Source organism: Elephas maximus, chromosome 3 (genome assembly GCF_024166365.1).
Source record: "Elephas maximus indicus isolate mEleMax1 chromosome 3, mEleMax1 primary haplotype, whole genome shotgun sequence".
NCBI lineage: Eukaryota > Metazoa > Chordata > Mammalia > Proboscidea > Elephantidae > Elephas > Elephas maximus.
The window spans coordinates 1,489,932-1,514,314 of NC_064821.1; the positions used below are offsets into that span (position 1 = coordinate 1,489,932).

General features: G+C 56.9%; 1 protein-coding gene across 1 annotated transcript; it reads left to right on the forward strand.

Annotated features, from left to right (window-relative positions):
• The first annotated feature begins 723 nt into the window (after window positions 1-723).
• Window positions 724-23,282, forward strand: ONECUT3 (one cut homeobox 3). The gene is given in 3 exon segments (XM_049876206.1): window positions 724-1,173; window positions 1,175-1,907; window positions 22,990-23,282. Coding segments are annotated over 3 exon segments (1,476 nt in total).
• The last annotated feature ends 1,101 nt before the right edge of the window (window positions 23,283-24,383 follow it).

Sequence of the window (24,383 nt, forward strand, 5' to 3'; positions counted from 1 at the left end):
GGCTCCTTCTTCTTGGGATTCTTGGATTGGGGGAGGGCCATTGGCACAACTAAGACCAGGTGCTCCATTGTATAGCTGGACAAACTGAGGCCCAAGTGCCCACAGAGTTGGCAGCATATTCAGACACCTGCGGAGAGTATAGGCAGGGACCCAGCCTGAGGACCTAGCCTTCCTTCCTTCCCGCACCTCCCCCCGCCCCGCGGAGGTCATATGGGAGCTGTGACTCCCTGCGTGTGCCTTTGAGGGGGGCTGAACTTGCGAAGGACCCACTTCCTGGGGGAGCTTTGACTAGCTAGGGTGTGTTGTGCAACAACGTGGATAACAGGTCCCCTCTCAGCCACACTTCCATGCCGTCCCCGGAGACAGGACTCAAGCAGAAAAGTCCCATTTGTGATCCTCTCGGGAGAGGGACCGAGAGAGACGGGGTCAGCGACTCAGTCTGTCCTGGGCCCCTCCTTGTCCTCTCCTAGCCTGCGCCCCGAGCCGGCTGCGCTCGCGGGGTCCGGGGCGGGAGCGGCGAGTGCCGGCGGGAGGCGGTGGCGAGGGGAGCGGTGGGCGGGGGCGCTGACGTCAGGCCGGGCCCGGGCGCAGGCGGCCGCTTCCCCGCCACATCCTGGTGGCCGCGCTCGCAGCAGGGCAGCCGGGCAGCCTTGAGCGCAGCCCCCGCGGAGCAGCGGGGCCATGCGGCGGCCTTGAGGCGCACGGGCGGCAGAGCCGGCGAGCATGGAGCTAAGCCTGGAGGGCCTGGGGGGCCTGCATGGCGTGGCCCACGCGCAGGCGGGAGAGCTGCTGAGCCCGGGCCACGCGCGCTCGGCGGCGGCTCAGCACCGTGGCCTGGTAGCGCCCGGGCGCCCAGGCCTGGTGGCGGGCATGGCCAGCCTGCTGGACGGCGGTGGCGGCGGGGGCGCCGGGGGCGCGGGCAGCGCGGGCAGCGCGGGCGGTGGCGCCGACTTCCGCGGGGAGCTGACAGGCCCGCTGCACCCGGCCATGGGCATGGCCTGCGAGGCGCCCGGCCTGGGCGGCACCTACACGACGCTTACGCCCCTGCAGCACCTGCCGCCGCTCGCGGCCGTGGCCGACAAGTTCCACCAGCACGCGGCGGCCGCAGCCGTGGCCGGGGCGCACGGCGGCCACCCGCACGCGCACCCGCACCCCGCGGCCGCGCCTCCCCCGCCCCCCCCCGCCGCAGCGCCTGGCGGCCAGCGTGAGCGGCAGCTTCACCCTCATGCGGGACGAGCGGGCTGCGCTCGCCTCGGTGGGCCATCTCTACGGGCCCTACAGCAAGGAGCTACCGGCCATGGGGTCGCCGTTGTCGCAGCTGCCCAACGCGCTGCCGCCAGCTCTGCACGGCGCCCCGCAGCCGCCGCCGCCGCCTCCCCCGCCGCTGGCCGCCTACGGCGCACCGGGCCACCTGGCCGGGGACAAGCTGCTGCCACCCGCCGCCTTCGAGCCGCATGCTGCGCTGCTGGGGCGCGCCGAGGACGCGCTGGCTCGCGGGCTACCCGGAGGCGGCGGCGGCGGCGGGGGCGCGGGCGGCGGAGGCGCCGCGGGGCTGCTGGCGCCGCTGGGCGGGCTAGCTGCGGCCGGGGCACACGGGCCGCACGCGGGAGGCGGCGGCGGCGGCGGTGGGCCCGGCGCGGGTGGCAGCGGCGGCCCGGGCTCAGCGGCCGAGGAGATCAACACCAAGGAGGTGGCGCAGCGCATCACCGCTGAGCTGAAGCGCTACAGCATCCCACAGGCCATCTTCGCGCAGCGCATCCTCTGCCGATCGCAGGGCACGCTCTCCGACCTGCTGCGCAACCCCAAACCCTGGAGCAAGCTCAAGTCGGGCCGCGAGACCTTCCGCAGGATGTGGAAGTGGCTGCAGGAGCCGGAGTTCCAGCGCATGTCGGCGCTGCGCCTCGCAGGTAGGAGCGCGCCGCGCACCGCCTGCCCAGTCAGCCTGCTCTCCATGCCTCGGCAGTGCGCCCCGCCGGCCCGGCACCCCTCAGAGGGCAGAGCGTAGTCAGCGCCCCTCCACTGTCTGTACCGTCGCTAAAGGGGACTGGGGACTGCGCCGTCTTTCCCCCGGAGCCGTTACCGCTACCCCTCCGGGAACGGGAGGAGGGTCCCCGGCCCCCTTAGACTGCTGGACCGCGCCCCAAACAACCCCCGCGGTAGCTCATTGTGTGTGTGTGTGTGCGCGCACGCGGGAGCGTTGTGGAGCGGGGTTTGCTGTGTCCCCGAATGCGCCGCTACTGTCAGCTTGGGGTGCCACACCCCTACTCTCTCAGGAGAGGGGCCGCTGCGCCCCCAGCCCGCCCTGAGAGAGCCTCCAGTGCGCCGCGGAGACCCAGATCGGGCCTGTGCTCAGCCCCCTGTCCAGCGCGCGCTTCTTTGTAGCTCAGCCCCAGCGATCGATAGCCGCCTCCACCGGCGCTCCGGCCGCTGGCAAAGGTCATCCGAGAACTGGCGGGGGAGGGGCGGCCCGGGGGACCCTCGCCTGTATGGCTCGAAGGCCTTCACACCCGGTCCGGCCACCCCGCCGGCATGTTGGCTCCGAGTTCGGGGCGGGGGGGGCGCGCGGCTCGCTGGCTGGCCTTTTCTGTTTTGTCTTTTTCTCATCTCTGCCTCTCTCTGTCCGCTCAAACTGCTATTGATTTTTTTTTCACCCTGTTTCTCTTCATTCTATCTCTTTCTCTCTGTCGCTCTCTTTTTCTGTCTCTCTGTCTCTATCGCTCACACAGACACTAGGCCAGCGGCCCCCTGGGGACCCCACTCTTTCCTCTCTCTCAGCTGACAACAGCGGGGGCTACACCTGCCCCCAACGCCGGGGCTAGCCAGGTCCCCCATCTTCTGAGTATGTGTGGGGGTGTGGGAGAGTTCCCCCAGCGGCCTGGGCACGGTGAGGGGGTCTTTCCCTGGCCGTGCTGTGGAGGGGGCTGGCACCCCGCCTGCCGGATCGATCGATCCTTCTCCGCGGCGCACAGGGGCAAGCGGGGCCAGGCGGCTGGGGCTCTACTGAGGCGCCCATCTAACAGGGACAGGGGAGGGGGTTGGCTGCACCCCTAGCCTGCCCAGCCATGTAGGGGGCACGGAAGAAACGGTGCCAGGGGATCGGGAGGGGTTCCATGTTCCTTCCTCCACGGAGGAACCATCCCCTTCCTGAGCGCCAGGCCGACTGAAAGGCCCCTGAGAGCTCATAGCTTCCCGGGCCTCAGTTTCCCCCTTCTGCAGAGCAAGGTGACTGGATGGAGTTCTTATGGATTTCTTCAGGTCTCCACTTCGGGTAGCAGGAAATAAATTTTTTGTCCTATGTGGCAGGTGAGGAAGTGCACAGGGAAGTCATGGTGCCATATTAGAAATGGCTTAGTGAACCTGCCTGGGTGATTCCATGTGGGAGAAACCCACCTGGTCCTGCTTTCCAGCACACATGTAATGGCACACTTGTGCTCACATGGACACTCAGTGCTATGGATCCACGGCCACCACTTGCAATTTGCAATGTGGTGACATCAAGTGACAAAAGCATACCCAGATACTTGGGCTCAAGGGGCATACTTCACATACTTAGTGGTTCCTTAGAAATAAATGATCCCTCAAGGCAGCAACATGTGGCATCTTTAAATATCATCATACCCACACCTTCCCCTCCTCCTCAGTGCTTGGGTTTCGGGGGACTGTGTCCAGCCTATGTGTGCCCCAAATAACGCATGCACAGCCACGTTTCTGCTCTCACCTTGTGCAACTAACACGACCCATTAGTGGTATTTGAATCACATGTTTTGGGATGCATGGGCCACAGAACAACAAACCGCAGGTGAAAAACCCCATGGAGGTGCCCGCTGCGGGATGAGGAACCCCTCTGGGCTTGAAGACCCGCCCAGCCTTGGCACCCCTTGCTCAAGGCCTATGTTCTCTTGGCCCGCACAGCGCTCAATCAGGTTCGTCCTGGTCTTAGAGTTACCCTTCCCACCGCCAGGATAATTACAGAAGAGGACACTGAGGCCGCTGCTGTCCGTGAGCGGCCACTCCCTGACTTCTTCCGCTGTGGGCGAGCAGTTTCCCCTCTCTGAGCCTCGGTTTCCCCTTTGGGAAATGGGAGTTCCACGCCTCATGGGAACGTGGGAAGAAATGGAGTAGGGCGCGCCAGTCCCGGCCTGGGCACAGGAGTCTTGGTGACAATGAACCTGGCCCCCGGCCTGTCCGGCGCTCCTCCGGACACAGACCTGGCTTGGTTCGCGCGCCTGGGCTCGCACCCACCGGACTTCTGGCGAGCTCTGGGCAGTGTCTACACCACCCAGCTTGGCCTGGGCTGTCGGAGATGGCCGACTGAGGGCCGTGGGTAATTACGCGCGGGCTCAGGCCTTTAGTTCCGGTCCCTGCGCAAATGAAAAGCAGTTAAGTGGCGGCAAATCGCCGCGCTTGCTGGGAGGCGGCGGGGCACGTTCCCACTCCCAAACGCCTCACAGCACAGCGACAGCCCGAGCCTCTCAAGGGGCACTGACATGTCCACGCTCATCAAGAGAAACCTCCCCTCTGCACAATTCAATTCCCTTGGCAGAGAAGGATTCCCCTGTCCCTGTCCCGGCCGGCGACACCACCAGGCCTTTCCCGCGACCTCCTCGCGCCGGCGCGAGTCCAGCCCCACGCGCTCGTCCACCTTAGGCCGCGCCACTCGGTTCGAAGCTGCTCCCGCGAGCCCTGCCCGGTCAGAATGTCCCGCCCCTGGTGAAAAAGACAAGGAGGAGAGAGAGAGGCAGAGAGGAGAAAGAGGCCGAGAGAGGAAGGAATGAAGGAAGGGAGGGAGGAAACAAAAGAGACAGACAGAAGGAAGACAGGGAAAGAACAACAGGAAGAAAACTAAGACAAAGAAGTGGAGAGAGAGAGGAAGAAAGGCCAAAACAGAGAACCCGAGAAAAAGAAAGACCAAAAAAGAGGTAGAGAGACCAGAGCAAGAGGGAGAGACAGAAAGAGGGGAGCCGAGAGCTGGGGGTGGAGGTCCCCAGCCCCCCAGCCCTACCAGAACAGAGTCCTCCTCCGGTCCCAGTCCCGGGAGGAGGGGACGGGAAAAGGGTGGTTTCTTTGTTCGTTCGAAGCACGCGAGTAATCCGAACAAGGTAGACCTCAGGGTCCCGGGTTTCACCACCCGTTTGCGCGCCTCGGTTTACCCATCTGTAAAATGTGGGGGGTGGGACCAGGGTCCTAGGACTGACATATGAGATTCTGGGTCTTGCTAGTCCGGCGAGGGCCCGTCCGACATCCCCCCCTCCACCCTCACGGGGCAGGGACCCACCTCCCCTCCATCCCAAGGTCCTCTAAGTCCCCTGGCTTCTAGCCGCCTCCTCCTCCGCCTCCTCCTCGAAGCCCTCCCGGCTCAGGCTCCAACAGTAATTATGGGAGAGGGGCTGGGGGAGGGGCTGCGAGCTCCTGGCGGGGGCGGGGCGGTCGATGCTTTCGAATTACCCTCTCTAATTCATCAACTCCGCCGGGTCGATAGCTTCGGCTGTCTTCGAATATTGTTTAAATTGCAACTCTGGTGCAAAAGTATTTTTTGTAATTGATCAGAAAAATATATATATGCATATATATGAAATAAAATACAAGATGGCTGTGGAAAGAAAAGGCCCCATCAGGAACCCAGAATCCCTGAAGAGTGGTGGAAACTTGTGGGGGAAACTGAGGCAGAGAGGGACTCCTGCTTCCACTCAGAGCTGATAAGATACTTTGTCCCTAAATGACCCAAATTGGCCCCTGGACAAAAAACAGAAAGGCAGAAAAGAGGGAGGGAGGGAAGGAAAGAAAAAAAAAAAAAAAAGAATGAAAAGGCCCCAATTCTTTTCTGGAACTGTTTTACTGATGTGGGAGGAGCAGTAATGGCAAACTCGGGTTGGCAGGGACAGGCAGGCAGTCTCCCAGGGGCTGAGGGTCTTCATGGGGTGGGGAAGGAATGGAACAAGGGGTTAGACAACCCTCCCAGGCTAATACAGGCCGGCAGGCCCCCTCCTCCCCCCCATCACCTCTGTTCTCGGCAAGAGCTTCATGGGGGAACCCAATTCCTGACTCCTACCTGGAGGGGTGACCATCTGGCCATGAACACTCTGGACCCTCTTCTGTAGAGACTCCTCACCTCCCACCACCTTCCACAAACACCCCTAGAATAGACCCGCAGCCTCCCCAGGCAGCTGGGAGAATGGCTGTCGGGGGTTCAGAGACCCAGGTCCCATCTGGGTCCCATCCTCGGCTGATCCTGGGCAAGGGCCTGAGCCTTAGTTTCCTCATCTGAGAAACGGAGAGAATTCAGTGCTGCCGTCAGGTGTTTGTTAAGACTATTCTTATCAAGGACCCCTGGTGGTGCAGTGGTTAAGAGCTCAGCTGCTAACCAAAAGCTCGGTAGTTTGAACCCACCAGCTGCTCCATAGAAATCCTATGGGGCAGTTATACTTTCTTATAGGGTCACTAGGAATTGGAATCAACTCAATGGCAATGGATTTTTTGTTTTTATTCTTATCAATCCCTCCCCCAGCAAGAGTCTCCAGTGGAGTCACAGACCCCGAGGCCACGTGGCTCCATCATACGCTCCAAACTCACACCTAGCTTCAGGGGGGTGGCCTCGAGTCACCTCAGCCCATGGGTTGAATGGAGAGTGAGCAGGAGGTGCCCAAGGGGCCTGGGGTCTTCAGGGCTCACCAGAGGGACTGAGGCCACACGGTGATGCTCAGGGTGGGAGAGGGGGAGGCTGTCGTGTGCTGTGTGTTGCCAGACCCATGGCTGGCTCTTCAGGGATCCCCAAAATCAGCCACCCACTTCCAGACCTCAAGACTCCAGGTTGGGGCTGCCTGAGGGCCAGCCCAGGATTGGTGAACCCAATTACCCTAGAAGAGGACAGGTTCCAAGATGGCGAGGGGGAAGGCTGGGCTTCCTGAAACCTTCCTTCCTCCCCACTTTCTGCTCACTCACCACAGGTGAGATACAGAGTCACCTGGAATGACCTTTTAAGTTGGGTTCATTATTGCCTCCACTTTACAGACAGGCTAACTGAAGCTGTGAGAAGGGAAGGTCACACCCCCAGTCCAAGGGGACCTGGGCTCTCACTGGAGGGAGGATGATCTCAGCTACCAGCTTCCCCTCTGTGAGCCAGGATGGAGGACATTCCAGGAGGTGGCACTCAAACCTTCCCTTCCTTGAAGTCACCCCACCAGGGCTGGAGGGCCAGCAGCACCCCCAGCCTCGGGGCTCACTAATCTCCTTCTGTCATTATATCGGAGCCTGAGAGACAGGACAGTCACCCCCGTGTCAGAGATAAGCATGTTGATGAATCGGCGGGGGTGGGGGGGGCCTCTTGCAGGACAGTGGGCTGCATTTGGTTTGTCCCCTTGAGCCTAAACTCCCAAAGCTAACCAAGTCTTGGCCGTTTTCCTCCTTAAATCTCCAATTCTTCCCCTTCGCCCCATATCAACCACCACACTCTAGTCTGAGCTAACACCGCCCCCATCTCTGGTCCCTGGGCTTGCACTCCCTGCCCTGCTGCTACCCTCTTCTCTGTGCCCGAGGTGGGGAGGGCTTGTTTAGGGCACAGCAGAGCTGCTCACTTACCTGCTAGCCCTCTGCCGGAAAGATCAACGCCGCCACCCCCCTACCTCCACCCACCCACCCCTCCAACCCCCATTCCCCCACCCCCTCACCTCCTCACCCCCCCACCCCATCTTCAAAGTCTTGACTCTCATCCTGGGTGGAGGCTGGGAGGTGGAGAGCCCACAGCGGCTCTAAGGGCTCTAAGGAGGAGGCCAGGCCCCTGCGGACTGTCTTTGTACGCAGCCAGCAAGCAGCCCGGCTTAACCAGGAAAGCTCTAACTGGTTTGCATCTAGTTTTTAATTAAATATGGACCCTGATCAATACAGAAAGGCAGCGGCAGAGGGGGAAGGGAGACACTGGGCCACGAGCCAGGGGAGGCCTGGAAGATCCAAGTGACCTTGGCCTCAGTTTCCCCCTCTGCCCAATCCGAGTAGTTGTGTGGCTGAGGGTGAGGAAAGGGGGCCCACCTCCCAGTGGAGGCTGGGTAGGTGGGCAGATGTGGGAGATTGTGGGGGAACCGCTCAGGCCTACCGAGTCACACACAAAGCCACAAATTCTCAGCAGACAAACGGGGACCTGAAGGTATGTCCACGATTGCCACAGGCTGCCAAGAGAAAGGTGCATAGGACGAAAGTGTAGATGCCCAAGGAGACACAGTGTAGATGCCACTGAGAAATTACTGTAGACGCTCACAGGGACACAGTGTAGATGTCCACAGGGACACAGCATAGATGCTACAGGGACACAGTGTAGATGATCACTGGGACAGTGTAGATATCCATGGGGACGCAGTATAGATGTCCACGGGAACACAGTGTAGATGTCCATGGGGACACAGTATAGATGATCACAGGGACACAGTGTGGATGTCCATGGGGACACAGTGCGGATGTCCACAGGGACACAGTGTAGATGTCCATGGGGACACAGTAGAGATGATCGCAGGGACACAGTGTGGATGTCCACGGGGACACAGTGTAGATGCTCACAGGGACACAATGTGGATGTCCACAGGGACACAGTGTAGATGCTATGGGGATACAGTGTAGATGATCATGGGGACACAGTGTGGATGTCCACGGGGATACAGTGTAGATGTCCATAGGGACACAGTGTGGATGTCCACGGGGACACAGTGTAGATGCTCACAGGGACACAATGTGGATGTCCATGGGGACACAGTGTGGATGTCCACAGGGACACAGTGTAGATGTCCATGGGGACACAGTGTAGATGATCACAGGGACACAGTGTGGATGTCCACGGGACACAGTGTAGATGTCCACAGGGACACAGCATAGATGCTACAGGGACACAGTATAGATGATCACAGGGACACAGTGTAGATGTCCATGGGGACACAGTGCAGATGTCCATGGGGACACAGTGTGGATGTCCACAGGGATACAGCGTAGATGATCACAGGGACACAGAGTAGATGTCCATAGGGACACAGTGTAGATGTCCACAGGGACACAATGTAGATGTCCACGGGGACACAGTGTAGATGATCACAGGGATACAGTGTGGATGTCCACGGGGACACAGTGTAGATGATCACAGGGATACAGTGTGGATGTCCACGGGGACACAGTGTAGATGTCCACAGGGACACAGTGTAGATGTTCAGAGGGACACTAGTGTAGATGCTCATGGGGACATACTGTAGATGGCCATGGGGACACTGTTTAGATGCTCACAGGGACACAGTATAGATGATGATGGGGACACAGTGTGGATGTCCACAGGGACAGACTGTAGATGACCATGGGGACACAGTGTAGATGTTCACAAGACACAGCATAAATGATCACAGGGACACAGTGTAGATAATGATGGGGACACAATGTGGATGTCCATGGGGACACAGTGTGGATGTCCACAGGGGCACAGTGTAGATGTCTATGGGGACACAGTGTAGATGATGGGGACACAGTGTAGATGTTCATGGGGACACAGTGTGAATGTCCACAGGGGCACAGTGTAGATGATCATGGGGACACAGTGTAGATGTCCATGGGGATACAGTGTGGATGTCCACAGGGACACAGTGTAGATGTCCACGAGGACACAGAGTAGATGTCCATAGGGACACAGTGTAGATGTCCATGGGGACACAGTGTAGATGTCTGTGGGGACACTGTTTAGACGCTCATGGGGACACAGCGTAAATGATCACAGGGACACAGTGTAGATGATGATGGGGACACAGTGTAGATGTCCACAGGGACACAGTGTAGATGTCCACAGGGACACACTGTAGATGACCATGGGGACACAGTGTAGATGTTCACAGGACACAGCATAAATGATCACAGGGACACAGTATGATGATGATGGGGACACAGTGTAGATGTCCATGGGGACACAGTGTGGATGTCCATGGGGACACAGTGTAGATGCCCATGGGGACACAGTGTGGATGATGATGGGGACACAGTGTGGATGTCCACAGGGACACAATGTAGATGATGATGGAGACACAGTGTGGATGTCCATGGGAACACAGTGTGGATGTCCATGGCAACACAGTGTAAATGTCCACGGGAACACAGTGTAGATGTCCATGGAGACACACTGTAGACAACCCTGGGGACACAGTGTAGAGATCCACGGGGACACAGTGCAAATGGCCACATCCACTCTGGGAAACACCCGTGTGCAATCACCGGGCTCAGGACTGCCCATCTGCCCCCAACCTGAGTCTGTCCTATGCCTGTCCGCACAGGAAATGGGGGCATGAGTAAGACCCCTACTCCTTAGTGGAGTCTGCTCAGAGTGACTGGGGCAGGGCAATAGGGGATGTTGGGCGTGGGGACATCAGGGATCTGTGTGTTTCCAAGCACCTTTGCTCACCCAGGGACTCAATGGAGTTGGTATGTCTGTGGCTGAGGCCCCCTTACCCAGGGAACGCCCTTAAGCAGTGTGAAGAAAGCTGTGGAGTACAGCAGGGCCCCATTGCTCTGTAAGTCCGCCCTCTGCAGCCACGGGGGAGCGAGCCCTTAAATCAAAAAGCTCCCAGTGCCCGTCCACCCTCTGCAGCCTGGCGAGACGTGGGCGCACATGGTCTGGTGTTAAAAGACTTGGCTTCTGCACTGCACATCCATAGCCATGCGGCTTCTGAGCTTCAGGCCCCTGAGCCACAGCTGGGGAGGTTGCAATGTCCTCTCCGAATCCCACCTCTGGAGCCCAGCAGGCTGGGAAGACGCCACCCACTACCATGAGTCAGAGCTGAAGAGCTATTGTCCCTTGCTCCCATTGTGCAGGTGGGAAAACTGAGTCCCAGAGACAGGAGTGACTGCAGGTCGCTCACTTTTGGGCTCACATCACTTCGCACCAAGCACTCCAGGGCAGCTGCGGTCTTTGGCCCACTTGGGCTTGCTGGGCTGTGCGCTGAGGGGGTGTAGTGGTTGCAGCGGGTGGAGGAGGGCGAGCGTCTCCGCATCCTTCTGGGGCAGATTGCGGGGGCACTAGGGGAAAGATGGGCAGGACCAGGGGTCTGCCTGGGCGGGCGGCTCAGACCTGAGGGATCCATGCTAAGTGACCTGGACAAGTCACTTCCCCCTCCGCGCCTGCATTTCCCCAAATGGAGACGTGAATCCCCAGTCCAACGTGAGTGGGAAACAGATAAAGAGGGAGCTTCTACCCCCAGTATGTATGAGTGCTGTAAACCCGCTTCTCTCTTCCTCCACCTTCCTTCTGGTGTGTTTCTCCCCAGTTCTTAAATAATAATATATTGTATATCTATATATATTTTAGAGATATATATTTAAGTAGCTGACACATTTACTCAGTTCCAAACTCAAATGGAGTGAGCGGCACCATCCTGTCCCTTCCTTTCAGCAAATCCGCTTCTATGTCTCTTCCAGAGAAAGCTACTCTTAATCGAGGAAATCTGGGTGCAAATCCTTTTTATTTTCCTTTAAAAAAGCACACAAACAAGAGCCCAGGCTCCCAGGGCTGTATGGACAACACTAGGTGGAAACTATATTTCACCGCAGCCAAGAGGGCACTTCCTGCTGCCCTTTCCCGGGCTGCGGAGTGTTCTTCAGTTGTCGGCTAGTTCACCCATTATTTCCCCACCCACGGACATTGGAGTCAGCCCCGGATCCAGCCGCAGGGAGCAAGTCGGGAGGGGAGGGTCGTTTTGTGCCTCTGGAAGTTTACCTGAGGAGCCCTCATGGCTCAGCGATTAAGTGTTAGGCTGCTCACCGAAAGACGGGCAGTTCAAACCCACCAGCCCCTCTGCAGGAGAAAGATGTGGCAGTCTCCTTCCGGAAAGTGTACAGCCTTGGAAACCCCATGGGGCAGTTCTACGCTGTCCTATAGGATCACTGTGAGTTGGGATTGACGAGGAGGCAGTCAGATTGGATTTTGGTTTGGGCTCTAAGTGTAAGGAGCCCTGGTGGCACACTAGTTACGAGCTCAGCTGCTACCCAAAAGGTCGGTGGTTGGAACCCACCAGCCGCTGAGTGGGAGAAAGATGTGGCGGTCTGCTTCCGGAAAGATTGCAGCCTTGGAAACTGTGGGGCAGTTCTCCTCTGTCCTGTCACTGTGGGTCGGAATCAGCTCGGCGGCAATGAGATTTTTTGTGAGTTTATCTGTGGATTAATTTCCCAATCACTGAAAGGCCAAGCTAAAGCCAACCCCTTTTTCCGGGCTGCCCCGCCCCACTTTTTCTTATCATGGGTTCCTTTCCTGTAGTCATTATCAAATCCATTTTCAACCGTGGCTGCTGCAGCCAGCTCTTTAACTTTGTTTTTTTTATAAAAGCTCTGTGTGTGTGTGTGTGTGTGTGTGTGCGCACGCACGTGTGTCCCTATATGCCTGTGTGTGCATGTGCGTGTTTGCTATTTGGTTTGTCTCTGAGGGTGCCCAAATGGGGGTCTCTGCAGCGGAATGTCCCGGCCCTCCCCCCACCCAGCCACAGCACCTCCAGATGGAGTGAGCCAGGGTCCACGTGGGAACACTCTTTCTATGATAAGTGTTTGAAAGGCTCAGAACTAATTTGAAAATGCGACCATTAAAATCCCATCAGGGGAGGCCACGGAGAGGAGGGAGGGAGGGAAGAGGGAGGTGGGGACCTCACCCCAAAGCTGGACTGAGGCCAAGGTGGGTAAGAGGCCAGGAGGCAGGTGTAGGGGGAGGCAGGGGGAGAGGGAGAAGGGCAGAGAGTGGAGAGGCAGGGGGATGAGGGACAGAGGGGGTGGATGAGGCCTCCAGGTCCTCCGCTTGGGGTGTGGTACCTGGCTCAGGCCTCTCTTCTCTGGAAACGACTCCACACCCCCCACCATGAGCCCCCTTTCCCAGGTCCCCCAGATGGCCAGAGTGTGGGTAAAAAGGACTGACTGTGTGCTTTAGGCCCCTTGGGGTGACTCACCAAGTGGCTTTGGTCAGCCACTGTCTCCAGCCTGAGGAGGCCAATGGGGATACCCAGCCCCGAGGGTGGGGCACCAGCGTTCCCCACTTCTGGAACTGGGCAGCTGGCGGCGGGAGGGACACGTTGCCAAGGAAACCGGAGCTCGGCTGGCCATTGAACTGTTCCCTCTGAGAAAAGCAGCTGGAGCAGTGAGGAACCAGCACAGGAGGGAGAGTGAGGGGCAGCACCTGCCCACTCCTGCTCCTACACCGTGCCCAGGTGGACAGACCCACGGGGGCAGGCATTCGGGGCTCATGGGCTTATGGACGTAACCGACTGACAGGCTGGAGACAGAAGGGCAGAGGATGGTCAACCAGGGCAACGCTTTTCTGCATCCTGGGGTCATTTCTTAGTCCACCTCTGAGCAGGGTCTAGCTGTTGTCCTTCCCTATCCAACCAGCCCCTGGAGGCCTCACCCCCCGTGCACCCCAGCCATCTCCACGGTCGTCTGAGTCTCACTGGCTGGCCGGACACCCAACCTCCATCTCCAGCTCAGCCCTGAAGCCCAGATGTGACCCCTCTGGAGGCCTCACAGACCCAGCTGAGCTCACACCTTCTCCCTACCCACTGGAGCTGGGTGTGACAACATGTGAGGTGTGTGTAAGGACCACGGTGTGAGGGTGGGTGACACCCCAGCAGACAGCCTGCTGCTTCTGGGCCTGCCAGGTACAGGTGTGTGCCCATCTCGACACCCAGATGCCCTGGTCCCCAAGTAACCCGTGGGCACCCTCAATTACACTGGAAGCTACATGTGCCCAAGCCTCTGGACAGAAGATGAAGGAGGATGGGAGCAGGGAGGGAGAGAAGGAGGAGGAGAAGCGAGGAGGAGGGGAAGGGGTATCTCTCAGCAGGTAGCTGGTCAGAGGGCCAAGGGGGTTAACAGATGAGACCCCAGCTCCAGCTGCAGCCACAGTTCTCTCTCATCTGCTGAGGGTGATTGATCTGGGGCCCTATGGGCCCCCTTGCAAGCTGTGGGTGGGTGTTCCCTGCTGGGGGTGTCCTGGAGCCCACTTCAGGTCAGCGGCTGCCTGGGTCTCCCTCAGAGAGGCCTTCAAGTCTGGGATGAGTCCCCTCAGTGGCCCACCACCTGTCAAGAGGATAACCCAGGGGTGTTAGTTGTGTGAGGTGCATCCAAGCCTGCAGGGTCAGGGATGGACCAGAGAGAGGGACCGTGGCTGGGGAGAGGGGGTCCCAGAGGAGAGAGCCAGGGCTCTGCTGGGGTGGCAGTTTTTCCTGGGAGCAGGGCCATTGCTGCTGGGCCTTAGGGATGTGTAGGAGTTCTCTGGCTGGGCCAGTTCAGCTTCTTACACCTGAAGTCATTTCTCCATCCCTCCCCTCACTGATGGCTTAAGGGCCTGCCCTCCAAAGGGGAGCAACTTCATGGCCATGCCCCAAGTTGGGCCTAGAGCCTGGATCTTCCCAAGGCCCTCCAGACGGAAGTTCAGGAGACTCATCCCACCTCCCCATCGAATTCAGCTTTTCTGGCTAACCCTTCCCATAGCCCGGCGAGGCAGGGACCAGGATTGAATCCATTTTACAGTTCAGCAAGCTGAGGCTCAGAGTGACCAACACCAGGCAGCCGGACTGCCAGCCCTGTGTGGGCCTGACTGCTTGGGCATCTGCTGACCCCAGCAACGTTCTAGAAAGAGGTGGGAAGCAGGAGGGATGTTAGTGCTGCCCGGGCTTTCCTCCAGGGCTGAGGGTTCCCCCCAACTCACCTTCCCCCTACCCTCCGGACCAAAGAGGCCCCGCCCCCTTCTTAGCGCACTGGGTTGGGGAGGTGGCGGCTGCCCTCTGCTGGTCACAGTAGGAACTCCGGGCCGGCCACCCGGCCGGTGCGGGGCTGGGAGACAGGAACGCCACCCTCCGGGGGCGCTTCCCTGGGGATTTCTTCCGCCCGTCGGCGATTCAGTGCACAAAAATTAAAATGACCGACTTAGGTAGTCCTGGAGATTGCGAGGCAGGCCGGGGCGCTGCCACCCTGGGCTGGGAGGCCAGAAATTACAGAAAGTTCCACCATTAGCGCTTTTACTGGGCTCAGAATTGGGGACGGGTTCTCAGTCTCACTTCTAGATCTTCTTTAGCCTCCTCCTTAGGCCTCTGGGATCCCAAGAACCAGCTGCAGACCCCCCTTTATCCCTGGATTGCAAAAAGACTGTAACAGTGGGGAAGCAGGATGGGGCGTGGGCACCCCGGATTAATTTGTTCTTAGAATCAGATTCTCAGGCCTCAGGGCCGGGGCGGGGGGCAGCCCAAGAAACGGTGGGCACCTCATAGCACCCAAACCTTCACTCACCAGGGCCCCTGGAGAGAGCAGATTGGTCGATGTGAGTGCTGTGGGAAAAAAAAATTTTTTTTTTAAGAGATCCTTTTAGAGAAGGGTGGAGAGGAGGCATTGTGGCTTAAAACTGGGGGTGGGGGTTCAGGTCGGGCCTCAGGGAGAAGGAGATATTGGAGTAAAAACTGGAAGGAGCGAGGAGGGAGCCATGAAGCACCTTCGGGGAAGAGCAGCCCAGGCAGCGGGAACAGCCAGTGCAAAGGCCCTGAGGTTGGCTGGGACCTGGGAGGAGAGCAGTGTGGCTGGAGGGGAGTGAGTGAGGGGGTGTGGAGGGGGGAGAGAACAGAGAGGTGCCCTGTAGCAGGCAGGTGGGGAGGGGCCAATCCTCAGCATTTCCTCTGAGTAATATGGGGGCCATAGAGGGCTGGGGCAGCTGATGGGCACTGAAGATTGTTTGAAGGAAGTGTGGTTTATGCCCCAATTTTTCAGATGGGGTGGCTGAAACCTGAAAGGGGTGGCTCACCCAGGGTCCCAGACCAAGTCTAATGTCCCTCAACAATCCCAGCAGCCAACCCAGCTGCTTCTGCTCTGGCTCCCATGGCAACCACGGTCGGTGAGGAGGGTCTGTGTTTGGGGCCATTCCCCAACCCCGCCGCAGGCTGGGAGGGCCTGGTCATGGCGTCCAGCATTGAGCCCCTCTGGGCCACAGCATCACCTGTGAGGTGGACCCCACAATGGGGGCCAGTGATGTAGATGAAGACAAAGGAGGAGGCGATGGTGGCAGTGTTGATGAGAATGATCGAGGTGGAGGTGAAAACAGAGGAAGCAAGGATTGTGCAATGAGATGGGAAGGTGATGGTGGTGATGTAGGGGAGGCGAGGGTGGTGGAGGGGATAAAAGTGTAGCTGATGTTGAGGGTATGGGGATGGTTCTGGGACCAGAGGTGAAAGTGGAGGAGGTAATGAGAATGGAGGTAGTGTTGATGTGATGGAAGCAGGGGTGATGGAAGTGATAGTGGTAAAGATGGTGGTGGGGGTGGAGGAGGTGATGAGGTAGAAGTGATACTGATGGTGGAGGTGGAGATGATGGAGGAAACGGTGGAGGAGGTGATATGGTAGAAATGATATTGATGGTGAAGTCAGAGAAGGTGGAGGTGATACTGAGGGTGGAAGTGATGGAGGTGGAGGAAGTGATAAGTTGGAGTGATACTGAGGGTGGAGGCAAAGGTGGATGGAGGTGGAGGTGATGGTGAAGGCGGAGGTAATGATTATGGCAGAGGTGACAGTGGAGGCAGAGGGCAGTGGAGGAGGTGATGGAGGTGGAGGTGCTGGTGGAGAGAGAGGTGATGTTGGGCGAGGTGATGGAGGTGGAGGCGATGTTGCAGAAGGTGGTGATGGAGGTGGAGGTGATGGTGGAGAGAGAGGTGATGTTGGGCGAGGTGATGGAGGTGGAGGCGATGTTGCAGAAGGTGGTGATGGAGGTGGAGGTGATGGTGGAGAGAGAGGTGATGTTGGGCGAGGTGATGGAGGTGGAGGCGATGTTGCAGAAGGTGGTGATGGAGGTGGAGGTGATGGTAGAGGCAGAGGTAATGATGGACAAGGTGATCGTGGAGGAAGTGATGAAGTGGAGGTGATGGTGAAGGAGAGGTGATAGTGGAGAAAAAGATTGTGGAGGAAGTGATGAAGGTGGAGGTAGCGGTGCAGGCAAAAGTGATTGTGGAGAAAGGATAGAGGTGGAGGTGATGGTGGAGGAGGTGATGGAGGTGGAGCTGACAGTGGAAGCAGAGGTGGTGGTAGAGGCAGAGGTGATTGTAGAGGAAATGATACTGGTAGTGGAGGTGGAGGTGATGGTGGAGGTGGAGGAGGTGATGGAGGTGATGTTAGAGGAGGTGGTGATGGAGGTGGAGGTGATGGTGGAGGTGGAGGTGATGGTGGAGGTGATGTTAGAGGAGGTGGTGATGGAGGTGGAGGTGATGGTGGAGGTGGAGGTGATGGTGGAGGTGATGTTAGAGGAGGTGGTGATGGAGGTGGAGGTGATGGTGGAGGTGGAGGAGGTGATGGAGGTGGAGGTGATGGTGGAGGTGGAGGAGGTGACGGAGGTGAAGGCGAAGGTGGTAGAACTGATGCGCGTGGTGGAGGTGGAGGCGACAGTGTCAGGGTGGGTGGAAGTCACGTGGAAGAAGTGTCAGTAGCTTGGCATTGTGCTTGGTTCTGTGGTTGGTGAGGCAGGTAGGTCCAGGGCTTCTCCACCCAGGTCCCCGCTGCTCCGCAGTTCCACACCCTGGTTGGTCCCTTTTCTCTGAGCCTCAGTTTGCACTTCTGTAAAAGGGGCCCATATCCACTGCCTCCCCCTCCCAGGGCTGCCCAGATTTGAGGAAGATTTGTGGTCCCCCGCAAAGAGCCAGCATAGGGACCCTCAGCGTTTCGGACTGGGAATCCTGGGTGACGGGAGGGTGCTGATGGCGGTGCACAGACAGCGGAACTGAGCAGCGTCCCCCCAGCACCCCCTCCCTGCAGGCAGGACCTCCAGGCCAGTGGGGGGAGGGCAGCGGTGACAAAAGCTGCTCGCGGTAAACAGCTCCAACTGGAGCCAGATCGATCGAGGCTGTGAGGAGCTGTAATTAGATTGGATGCCGGCAAGGGGCGGGGGGGGCGGGCGAGCGGAGCCTCTTTTTGCTGCGATCGACAAAAAGCGAAGTTTTTTCACGACTCTGGCTCTCCAGCCCTTCCCCCAGCTGCTGCCTCTGGGGCCCCCATTAGTGAAGAGGAGGCGGAGCTGGGAAGAGGGGTAGGGTGGGAGCAGTGTCCCATCTCACCTCCCTTCCCATCTGGGCAAATCAGCCCTGTGTCCTGCCAGGACTGGCAGGGAGACCCTGGGGCTGTGCCTTCCGTTCTCTAAGCAGATAAGAAAACCCTTGTCTTATGGAATTATTATAAGGATTCAAAGGATGTGTGTGGTAAGGCTCTTGGGAGCTCCAGGTGGCACAAATGTTAAGTGCTCAACTACTAGCAGAAAGGTCGGTGGTTCAAATCCACCCAGAGACACCTCAAAGGCCTGGCGATCTGCTTCTGAAAGGTTACAGGCTTGAAAACCCTCTGGGGCAGGTCTACTCTGCACACACGGGGTTGCCATGGTAGGAATTGACTCAGTGGCAGCTAACAAGGCTCTCAGCATATGAATCTCGCGAGCTTTCTGAAGGACTTTTGTATCTCTGTCCCTACGGTGAATGTATGACGGATTAGTGAGCAAATTACTGAGAGAATGAATGAATGAGTGAGTAAGTGAATTGGCAGTTATGACAGATGGTCAAGACATGACTGCTGAAATTTGAAGGCCTGGGGCTGGGTTTTGACTCTGCCTTTAGATGCGCTCCCTGAAACTCAGCTTTCCCTTTTGGAAGAACGGAAGGACAGGGGACCAAAACCCCCAAGACCCTCACAGGAGGCCAGATCCCAGTGTGGGGGGTGGGGAAGTGAAAGCAGCTTCTTGCTGTTCCTTCCAGGGTTGTTTCGCCTTATTCTCCTTCTCCTTCTATGAAGGTGCACTTTATTTATGAACATGTACGGAGTTGCAAATGGAACCTTGTGCTGCAATGGTTGAGCACTCAGCTGCTAACAGAAAGGTCGGTGGTTTGAGCCCACTCAGTGGCTCTGCAGGAGAGGACAGCCTAGGAAGCCCTTTGGGGTAGTTCTACTCTGTCACACGGGGTCCTTATGAGTTGGAATTGACTCAACAACACCCAACAACAACCTGCGTTGCAAAACACATATTTGGAACTGAACCACTCTACGATTTCCTTAGGGAATCTTTCCTAGGCATCCAAAATCTATTTCAACTTGGAGAGATCCAGTTTCCACACAGATTTGTCGTCAGATACCGTCGAGTCAGCTCCAACCCATAGCGGCCTTATGTATAACAGAACAAACGGTTGCCCCGTCCTGAGCCATCCTCACAATAGTTGCTTATTGGGTCCATTGGTGCAGCCACTGTGTCAATCCATCTCATTGAGGGTCTTCGTCTTTTCGATGACCTTCTACCTTACCAAGTATGATGTCTTTCTCCAGGGACTGATCCCTCCTGATAACATGTCCGAAGTAAGTCTCCCCATCCTCGTTTCTAAGGAGCACTCTGCTTGTACTTCCTCTGGGACAGATTTGTTCATTCTTCTGGCGGTCCTGGCAGTCCGTGGTATATTCAATATTCTTCATCAACACCACAGTTCGAACCTAGTTCCTGAATATTACATATTCTTTCCACTTCTGTGTTTCCTGTGTCCTCTTTCCCAGCTTGAGGCCAGTGTTTCTTTATGCAGATAAAGTACAAAATGTGCTCGTCTCTCCTCTTCCGAACGAAAGGCCACCTAACACACTGCCATCCTTGCATTTTGCCTCACCATCTCTCCATGTCTAGACCCACACCCTCCCCCTCTGTCAGCTTCTCGATGTAATTACAAATGCAATCTTTTGCCTAAATCAATATCGAGTATTAATATTACCGTGTGCAGTGAACTGCACCCACTGTGGAGCCGCAGAGTACTAGGACTGTATTCCGTCTCCGCACCACTTAGTTCTCTTTCCTGGGATATTTGCCTACCTTTATCTCCTTGGCCTTACATTGAATTATTTTATCCCAGTTATTACATATATTTAGGAGCCCTGGTGGCTCAATGGTTAAGCACTCTGCTGCTAAGTGAAAGGCAGCAGTTCAAACAGACCAGCAGCTCTGGCTCCGTGTGAGAAAAGACCCGGTGATCCGCTCCTGTAAAGATTACAGCCTTAGAACTCTATGGGGGCAGTTCTACTCTGTCCTGTTGGGTCGCTAGGAGTTGGAATGGTGTCTTCGAGTCAGCTCTGGCCCATGGTAACCTCATGTATAACAGGAGGACACAAAGCCTGGGCCTGCACCATCCTCACAATCGTTGCTGTGTTTAAGCCCATTGTTGCAATCACTGTGTCAATCCATCTCATCGAGGGTCTTCCTCTTTTTCACTGACCCTCTACTTTACCAAGCATGATGTCCTTCTCCAGGGACTGGTCCCTCCTGATAACATGTCCACAGTACATGAGATGAAGTCTCGCCATCCTGGCTTCTAAGGAGCACTCTGGTTGTACTTTTTCCAAGACAGATTTGTTTGTTCTTCTGGCAGTCCATGGGACACTCCATATTTTTTTGCCAACACCACAATTCAAGGGACTCAATCCTTTTTCAGTCTTCCTTATTCATCGTCCAGCTTTCGCATGCATATGAGGAGATTAAAAACACCACAGCTTAGGTCAGGCTCACCTTAGTCCTCAAAGTGACATCTTTGCTTTTTAACACTTTAAAGAGGTCTTTTGCAGCAGATTTGCTCAATGCAATATGTCATTTGATTTCTTGACTACTGCTTCCGTGAAAGTTGATTGTAGACCCAAGTAAAATGAAATCCTTGACAACTTCAATCTTTTCTCCATTTATCATGATGTTGCCCATTGGTCCAGTTGTGAGGATTTTTGTTCTCTTTATGTTGAGGTGTAATCCATACTGAAGGCTGTGGTCTCCGATCTTCATCAGTAAGTGCTTCAAGTCCTCTTCACTTTCAGCTAGCAAGGCTGTGTCATCTGCATAACGCAGGTTGTTAATAAGTCTTCCTCCAATCCTGATGCCCTGTTCTTCTTCATATACTCCAGCTTCTCGTATTATTTGCTCAGCATACAGAGTGAATAAGTATGGTGAAAGGATACAACCCTGATGCACAACTTTCCTGACTTTAAACCAAACAACATTACATATATTTAAATTCTAAGAGCACTTTCTTATTCTTTAATTGTCCTTTTTTCGCAACATCCTGTTCTTGTTTCATGAATACAGTATTCTTTTATTATCTCTCTGAGTATATTAATTATCATTTTTAAGGTTATTTTTGGGCTTCCTAATTTGTCTGTTTCCCTCAAGTGCATCTACCCCATCCTCCTCTTTTGTTCTCTCTCTGTTTCATGTTAGAGGCTTCTCCTAAAATGTCTGATGACTGTTACTCTTATTTAAGTATAAACCCTGAAACAGCCAATTAGGATCTCCTGGTGTTCCTGGTCTGAGGAGGTAGCAGGGCAGTTGTCAGCTCGCACAAGAGATGAGTGAATCTGTTGTCCCTGAGAAATGAGTCAAAGCGCAGGGAACATTTGGTTATCTTTTGCGGATGTGTATGGACATTGATCTGCTATGCTATCTGGCCTAGAATGTTCCTAAAGCAAAATAAGCAAGCTGGGTGTGCAGACCCAGCAGGCTTCCAGGGCAGCACAGAGGAGAGGCTGGCAACCTGGGCTGGCTAGTACACCCCGCACCACTGGCTACTGCTGGGGTGACTGGGCAGCTAGGGCAGTAGGATTTGTAGGAGGCAGGAAACTCCACCGCCCGCCACCCCTGACTGCTATGTGGAAGAGAAATCGAGAATCCACTGGCCGAGGTAGCCCACCCTGGCCATTGAGCTCATCTTTTCTACCCACTGCCCCCACTGCATGGAGGGGAGAGATCTGCTGGGAGCTGGGGCAGGGTCCTGGGCTTCAGCCCTGCTCCATCACCCTGAGCTGCTGCAGTGTTCCTTACTGCAAGCATCTGAGTGGCCCATTCCCCTCGGGAAGGGAGACAGTCTCCACACCCTCGGCTTCTTTTCCAAGGCCTCCTTTCTTGGGTCCTTGCAGCTGCAGAGGGTCCCCTAAGTGCTGGGAGTAGGCCAAGTCTGGGTCTCAGCTTTCAGATGGGAAGGGCCATGCCAGGGTGGGGGGCTCCAATGTCAGCCCGATAAAGGCCATCAGGCCTCAGAGGACAGCCCAGAGAAGAGGCATGAACTGTCACAGCCACTCAGAGCCACGGTTTCCCCATTATCCCAGAAGAGGTTGCTGGAGTTTGTGCGGTACCCCCAAGAGGTTATTCAGGAACGCTTCTTCACCCTGCGTGTATATGAGCCAATATCTCACACGCAGCGTTCCCACAGGAGCCCTAGTGGCACAACAGTAAAGAACTAGACTGCTAACTAAAAGTTGGCTGCTGAAACCCATCTGGCTGCTCTGCCGGAGAGAGACCTGGAGACCTGCTCCCTGTAAAGGTTACAGCCTCGGAAGCCCCATGGCGCAGTTCTACTCTGTCACATGGGGTCACTATGAGCTGAAAATCAACTCAACGGCACCCAACAACGACAGAGTTTCCATGTCACCCCAATATTGCCCAGGTTTGGGCTGCAGAAAGCAGGGAGAAGGCCACTATTAGCCGTTTGTACTCCTCGGGGCTATGGAGCATTCTGGTAGGGGAGACAAGGGCTTTGGGAACATGAGGCTGGGGAGGGGCTAGCCTGGGAAGGGTGCTGTGGGCAGAGAAGGGGATTGGAGAGGGTGGTGACCTGGCCTGTGGAGGTGTGCTCACACTGTGTCCCCTTCTCTGTCCCCCCCCACCCAATCTGTCTCCCCTGCTCTGCCCGCCTACCCACCCCGTCTGCCCTTCCTCTTCCACCCTTTTGTTCTCCATGCCATCCTTTCTATTGATATTTCTGTTTTCCTATCTCTGTGACCCTGTGCTTCTCTCTCTCTTTGCGTCTCTTTGTCCCTCTGTTGTGTCTCTCTCTGTCGCTTTGTGTTTCCCTGGATTTCTCCCTCTGCTTTGGGCTGCGTCCCCCTGTGCCCTGTTGTCTGTCTGCCTTGCTCTCCGTCTTCTGGCGATGCACCCTGCCTGTCTTTCCCCGCTCGCCCGTGCGACGCCGCTCGCCCGCAGCCTGCAAGCGCAAGGAGCAGGAGCAGCAGAAGGAGCGCGCGCTGCAGCCCAAGAAGCAGCGCCTAGTGTTCACCGACCTGCAGCGGCGCACACTGATCGCCATCTTCAAGGAGAACAAGCGGCCGTCCAAAGAGATGCAGGTCACCATCTCGCAGCAGCTCGGGCTGGAGCTCAACACCGTCAGCAACTTCTTCATGAACGCGCGGCGCCGCTGCATGAACCGCTGGGCCGAGGAGCCCGGCGCCGCCCCCGGGGGCCCAGCCGGGGCCACTGCCACCTTCTCCAAGGCCTAAGGCGCCCCAGCCTGGCGTCCCGCGCCCTCCCTTCCTCTCGTGGCGCTGCCCTCCCACTTCTCCCCGCCCCCACCCTGCCGGCCCCGGAGACACGCCCCCCGGGGGCGCCTGGAGGAGGCAGCCCGAGCCCCCCACACCCAGGGAGGGGACGTGGCACACCCCCCAGCCCAAGTGCACAAAAAGGGCCTCCCTCCTTCCCAACCCCCTCCAGGCCAAAGGAAGCCCTCCAACCCCCCCCCCCAGGGGAGGGGGCTGACAGAAAGGAATTCCCCAGCCCCCTCTCAATTCAGGACGCCAGGGGGCCCCCGAGAAAAACCAGGGCTCACTGTGTTGTCCCCTAAAGCGGGTCTAGAAGCACATACTAGAAATATAAACCGGGTATTTAAAAAGAGGAATTTTAAGAATAACCCCTCCCTCGCCAGGCTCCTACCCCCACAGAGTGAGGCTGGAAGGGCCTTCCTTCCCACCTGGCCTCCATGGAGGAGGTGCTCTGTGGCCCCCCTCGGCCCCTCCCCCAGAACTAAGCCCCTCCCAAAGTCGCCAAAACCTACGTCAAGATGGATCCTTATAAGCCCCCACCCAGGCCACAAGCCGACACCCCAGTCGGCGGGCAGAACTGCCCCCCAGCCAAGAACTGAGCTGCCCCTCCTAGCGGCCAGGATTCCTTGTGCCAAGAATTGCCTGCCTTAAAGTCTGGGGAGGGTGCCTGCCTCGGCAACCGCCCAGCACCTACAGGCGAGCACTCTTTCCTACCCCCATCCTAGACTGGAGGGAATGGCGAGCTCAAACATGCGGGTAAATTCCAGACGCCTCCCTTTCCCCCTCTCCCGACCATCCCTCCGTTTAGTTCACTTTACTTTTAGGCACCTTGATGAATGACACACAGGGAAAGACACAACCCAGGAAACAGAAGAAAACATCCAGATTCCACGGAGTTGGGAACCCAGAGACAGCACCGGAGCCGCCCATCGGGTTTCTACCTTTTTGGGACCCTCTGGAACTCCCCACCCCACCTCCCAGCCCTTGTGGAGAGGCTGAACTGGGCCTCATGGGAGCGACCAGGGTGAACCTCGTGTTTGTTATATCTCTCTCCAAAGAGAG